Source organism: Dipodomys ordii, unplaced genomic scaffold (genome assembly GCF_000151885.1).
Source record: "Dipodomys ordii isolate 6190 unplaced genomic scaffold, Dord_2.0 Scaffold104, whole genome shotgun sequence".
Classification (NCBI taxonomy): Eukaryota; Metazoa; Chordata; class Mammalia; order Rodentia; family Heteromyidae; genus Dipodomys; species Dipodomys ordii.
The window spans coordinates 3408533-3414817 of record NW_012267320.1 but is presented as its reverse complement, the minus strand read 5'-3'; the positions used below and the strand labels follow the sequence as shown (position 1 = coordinate 3414817).

At 41.5% G+C, this 6285-nt stretch overlaps 1 protein-coding gene across 1 annotated transcript in view; it reads right to left on the bottom strand.

The window, feature by feature from the left end:
- Positions 1-6285, bottom strand: part of Gart (phosphoribosylglycinamide formyltransferase, phosphoribosylglycinamide synthetase, phosphoribosylaminoimidazole synthetase) — a 38312-nt gene that overhangs the window by 9228 nt on the left and 22799 nt on the right. The window contains exons 8-13 of the mRNA XM_013027432.1: positions 4807-4901; positions 3959-4068; positions 3035-3233; positions 1788-2039; positions 1144-1296; positions 686-816 (exon numbers count right to left, since the gene is read on the bottom strand). Coding sequence (XP_012882886.1) covers positions 686-816; positions 1144-1296; positions 1788-2039; positions 3035-3233; positions 3959-4068; positions 4807-4901 — 940 coding nt within the window. The remainder of the gene's footprint in view (positions 1-685; positions 817-1143; positions 1297-1787; positions 2040-3034; positions 3234-3958; positions 4069-4806; positions 4902-6285) is intronic.

Sequence of the window (6285 nt, the reverse complement as noted above, 5' to 3'; positions counted from 1 at the left end):
AGCTCAAGTGGTAGAGCGCTCGCCTTGAGCTGAAGAGCTGAGGGACAGCGCCCAGGCCCAGAGTTCAAGCCCCATGACCGACAAAAAAAAAAACAAAAAACAAAAAACAAAAAAAATGTATTCATTACTTGATTTAGGTAATTGTAACTCCTCTGTATATCACCTTTACAATAACAAAAAGAAATCTATCTATACCTTACACAATAAAAACCTTTTTTTTCTGACAGATTTGACCACCTACGACACTTGAAGGTCCCCTTCCCCACCTACTAGAGTTAAGACCTCAAAGCCATGTGGCTTGCTAGGCAGGTGTTCTACCACTTTTTGACCTAACTGAAATACACTGGTCTATCTAGTCCCCATCCTGGATCTGTGCTGTATTTTACACTGCTGACAAACACCATGTTAAATTCCTTCCTTCCTTAGCATTACTTTTTCTGCTGCTTGGGATTGAAAACAAGGCCTCAGGACGTGCTCTGCCAGGGAACTATGTCCCCCAGATTGCCTTGGGAGGGACCTTTATGGGGCTCAGCCTACTTGACTGTTCCAGTAATTTTCCTTCTGAGCAACTCCCTTTGGTCCCCTTTACTATGTACAGACGAGCACCCAATTTCTTTTCAGCTGATTTCAACTTCTGTCCACAGGCATGGAGGAATAAACACACAGAGACCTTAAAAAAATGCACCCCACTCTCTCCTCCTGTGCTCGTGACTGCTGCCTGCTCACTGGCTTGACCCCGGATGTCCTTTTGCTTCTGAGTGTAGATTAAATTATCATTCTGTCTCTTTTTTATTGCTGGGTTGAGGTCCTTTTTCTCTTGTGTAGATTACATAGTTACCATTTCATTTCTAGGCACGGAGTGTTCTCCTTCTTTAGTCTGATGTTACTAATTCCTTTGGAGGATGGATCTGCTTATTCCACATTGTCTTTATTTCCAGTTGCATGTTAGGATTTTATGCCTTTTAAGTGTGGCAAATAGAATAAAAAGATGTATAAAGGGGCCAGCCTATGTTCCCTTCAAATCCCCTCAATATGAGAACTTTCCCTGTATAATCATGTATGCAATAACTACTACCCAGAGATTTTCTCCCACAGTACACGTTTATCATTTCTTTGAAGAAAAGTTCTCTTTAGTGATCTTACCCAATTCTACCCCGAATTTTGGAGGCAGTACTCTGGGAATGTTTTCTAGCAGTCCTCCACCAGTAATGTGAGCAAAGGCTTTGACATGTCCTGAACGGATGATGGGTAACAGTGAATGGCTGTAGATTCTAGTTGGAGTTAGGAGCAGATCCCCTGTAGGTTAGAGAAATAAGACCAAGCTTACCCAACTAATATAAAATAATTCTGAAAGGGACAGTGACTATGACCTGCTATAGACATACCGTTCTTTTTTTGGGTGGAGTTGGGGGGGAGGGGATGGAGGGGGAGTGGCCAGTCCTGGGGCTTGAACTCAGGGTCTGGGTGCTATCCCTAAGCCTCTCAAGTCTTCTGCTCTGCCCCTTGAGCTACAGCTCCACTTCAGCTTTTTGGTGGTTAGTTGGAGGTAAGAGTCTCACAGACTAGGCTGGCTTCCAAGTGCAATCCTCAGATCTCAGCCTCCTGAGTAACAAGGATTACAGCCAGGAGCCACTGGCACCCAGGTAGACATACCAGTTCTATAATAATGTCCAAGCAGGAAAACCATAGGAAAATACAATTCATCCCATTCTAGCTGTAGGCAATGAGAGACTAAACCTAAGTAACTGCTCAGCTAATTAACTGCAAACAAGACAAGACGAGTTTACCTAGAGTCTGGTCACCACAACCATCAGGTGCTGGAGAGGAGTACTGGAGGGAAGATTTCTCCACGATTTTCCTCACAAGGCTAAAGCCATTGCTGTGAAGACCAGATGAGGCGATTCCAACAACAACATCACCTTCAGTGATCCTGTCTAGGTGGGGGAGTTTCTGATCCCGCTCCATGGCACCAACAGCAAAACCAGCCAGATCATACTCGCCCGGAGGATACATGTCAGGCATTTCTGCTGTTTCTCCTCCTGGAAAATGAGATCAAAGACATCACATCATATCTGCATAGCAACTATGACATGACGCTTAAGATCCTATGTTCTATTAGCTGTCTGACTGAATGATCAACCAAGCATGATTGCAAGGAAGACACAGATGAAGTCTCAGTTCTGTCAGTCTATATGCAGCTTCCCAACATGGCCACTGCTATGGAATCGTGCATCATTTCTGTAATAGTTTGGTTTCAGAAATGCTTTTGTACTCACAAAACCTTTACCATCACTCCATCTCCCAGGTAATGGCCAAGGCTTAGAGAAGTAATTTAGGACTGCCAACTCCAAATGTCTTTGCCACTACGTACAGCAGTGAATACTTTGCAATCAACATACAAAGGCAGAGAGTAAAGGCTGGCAGACTCCACATTAAAAACTGTGCTCTGAAACATGGTGAAATGGTAAATTTTGGCTTTTTATACCCAATTTGTTCACAGAAATAATATCACTTTTGTGCCTTGGTTCACAAACAAATTTAGAGAAAAGTGTCATGTATAAGTTAAGCAATAGTTCTATAAAACCTAGGTAATCTGGCTAGAAAATATGACATTACTAACTGTAATGCCAGGAGCCCATTTGTCCAGTGAGGGCCTACGAAAGAGGAAAAACCCCTACCCTGGGAAAAGGTAGACTAAGAGTGGGGAGGAACTTAAGCATACACAACAGGCTGGGTGAGCAGGTCTGAGGGACAAATACTTGCAGAGGGTCGTTGAATGGCATAGTCTAAGATGAATTCAGGTAGTTGTTTTGTTTTCTCCCCTTTGTGGTACTAGGGCTTGAACTCGGCCTTGAGCTGACTAGGCAAGGCCTTTCCCACTAAGCCATACTTCCATGTGTTAATTCAGGTAGTTTAATCTAGATTCCATTTGCCATGTCTGGTGATGTAGTTTCTCACTAGCTAGGCTGGCACTGATTTTACTGATACATTAAGACTGACACACAGAGAAAAGGATCTGCAGTTAAAACCATACCAAGAAGAGCACATCCAGCTTGTCTGCAAGCTTTAGCCACTCCAGCAACAACAGCTTCAGTTGTATTGATATCAAGTTTTCCACAGGAAAAGTAATCAAGGAAGAAGAGAGGCTCTGCTCCTTGAGCCAGAATGTCATTTACACACATGGCAACCAAATCTTGACCAATGGTATCGTGTTTATTGCACAGCTGGGCAATCTATAGAAGAACAACACCACAGTAGAAAATAGGCTCCATGGGCATCTTCTCAGTTTACCCACAGAAGGTAACAAATACTACAACTGGCTGGTTGCTTGTGACACCCAAGAGTACTAAATTCCAAGAAGCTATTTCATGCCAAGTCATCTTTTTTATTCCTCAAAATTCCTTCTAAATATAGCCTCAACAATATAGTAGATATAGTAGACAAAGGGTTAAAATTTAGTGAGTTGGCATGGTTCTTTTAGCTCTTACATAAGACAAGTATGTATTTGTATGGGGAATATAGACATGATTAAAAAAGGGGGACTATTTGAGAGCTAAATAGTGGGAGATGGAAAGGAGAGGGTGATAGGGAGAGATAAATGTGATATAGTACTTCATATGGATGTATAAAAACACAACAATGAAACCCATTAAAACTGTAAATACAAGTGGGGAGAAGGGAGTAAAGGATAAGAAAGTAATAGAATGGGCTGTGATGTAGCTCAGTGGCAAAGCGCTTGCCTAGCAAGCGCAACGTCCTGGGTTCGATCCCCAGTACCAAAAAAGAAAAGACAAAAAAAAAAAAAAAGAAAGTAATAGAAGGGGAAATGTGTCCAATGCCTCATGTATGGTTTCATCAAATGAAACTTCATGGTACAGTTAATTAGTATGCTAATAGAAAAACAAAGAAAAATGTCTGATAAATAGGAAATTCCTTCTTATTGTTATTCAGTTTTTACCTTCAGTTTAGTCCCAACACCATCTGTTCCAGAGGCCAGAAGAGGATCTTTGAAACCCGCTGCTTTCAAATCAAAGAGTCCAGCAAACCCCCCAAGGTCAACATCACAGCCTATTGGAGAGGAAATCAGTTATTTGCTGCATTGTAATACATTAGTTGAGCATGAATATTCATGACTTTTTAAAATGGCTTAAAAATAACAAGATGATGGGAGGGAGTACCATTTACTCATAAGTACTGATCAATTAACTATAGGCTCATGCTCGTAATCCTAGCTATAAAGAAGGCTGTGATCTGAGGATTATGTTTTGAAGCCAGCTAGGGCAGGAAAGTAAATGAGACTTTTATCTTCAGTGGTAGAGTGTTAGCCTTGAGCAAAGAATCTAAAAATAGTGCCCAGTTCTGAGTTCAAGTACCAGTACTGGTGCACACACAAAAAAGAATTCACCAAGGCTGGCACCTGGTGGCTTATGCCTATAATCCTACCTACACAGGAGGCTAAGATCTGAGGATTACAGTTCCAAGCCAGCTCATGGACAAGAAAGTCTGTAAGACTCTTATCTCCAATAAAACAACCAGAAAACTGGAAGTGGCGCTGTGGCTCAAGTGGTAGAGCACTCGCCTTGAGCTGAAGAGCTGAGTGACAGTGCCCAGGCCCAGAGTTTAAGCCCCACGACCGATTTAAAAAAAAAAAAATTGACCAAGAAGGCAGAAGACCATGAGTTTGGTTTATGTAGACTGACACTCAGAAGAATCTAATACTAGTTTTAAAAAATGTCCTAAGTTAAATATAAAGCAAAAATCAATTCACGGTATCTGTTAACAAATTAGCAAAGTATAGGATCTGACCTGGTCTTGAGGTGGCTTTTGCTAAAGGTTTAATTTTCTTAACCAGCATATTTCCAGCTGCAATGTCTACCCCCGATTCCTTGTATGTCAGGCCCCTAAGGAAATGAAAAGAAGAAAGAGATCATTTTAACACTAGCGAACATTTTAATCTTGAAAACAAAGCAGAAGACATTCCAGGTTATTTTCACAATATATATTCATCAATGCCTGTACCCCATCCATACAGATTCAGACTTAAATGATGTAGAGTAGGCCCTAGGAATTTATCCAGGAATGTGCATAGGCAGGAAATGAGAACTTATCTTAAAAATTACCAAACCAGAGCTCATGCCTATATTCTTAACTACTCAGGAGGCTGAGATCTGAGGACTGTGGTTCAAAGCCAGCCTAGGCAGGAAAGTCTGTGAGACTCTTATCTCCAATTAACCACCAGAAAACTGGAAGTGGCACATGCCTCAAGTGGTAGAGCCCTAGCCTTGAGCTGAAGAGTTGAGGGAAAGCACCCAGGCCCAGAGTTCAAGCCCCACGACCGACAAAAAATAAAAAAAATGACCAAACCCAGCTGAGTACTAGTGGCTCACACCTGTAATCCTAGCTACTCAGGATTACAGTTTAAAGCTAGTCTAGGTAGCAAAGTCCCTAAGACTCTTACATTTCCAATTAACCACCTAAAAACTGGAAGTGGCTTAAAATGTTAGAGCATTGGCCTTGAACAAGAAGCTCAGGGACATTGCCTACGACCACCCGTCCCCTCCAAACAAAAAATAAAAAACACCTGGTAATGACACTTAGTATTTTTTAGAAATTACACTTGTGAATTTCATTGCAAAATAAGTGAAGTTTTATTAAAAATAAGCTGTTGGGCTGCAAGTAGTTGAGAGCATTTAACTCAGCAGCCCAGAGTCACTCTTTCATAGACACTGGCTTTAAATCCATTCTTGCCAATGGCTCAAACCTGTAATCTAAGCTACTCAGGAGGCTGAGTTCTGAGGATCTTGGTTCAAAGCCATCAGAGGCAGAAAGTCCTATGTAACGCTTATCTCCAACTGACTACCCAAAAGTTTTAAGTTGAGCTGTGGTTCAAGTGGTAGAGTGCTATTCTTGAGTGGACAAAGGTCAGGGACAGTGCCCAGGCTAAGTTCAACTCCTGGGACTGGCATCAAAAAACCATTCTCAGAAAAAAAGAAAATACAACCAAAAACCCTACTCAATTGCAGCCAAAAGTTTATTGATTTTACAAGTAATAGTACATGTCAACTAAATGAATCACTAAGCATCAAAATTATACATTAGTAAAAAGATGCAATGACAAAATGATATTGCCTAGATTTATGGAGTAATCAGATTAAGATATCTTGTGGCATTATGGCATCTCATCTTTTTTTTTATTTTTGGGTCTGGTTGTGGGGCCTGAACTCTGGGCCTGGGCGCTGTCCCTCAGCTCTTCAGCTCAAGGCTAGCGCTCTACCACTTGAGCCA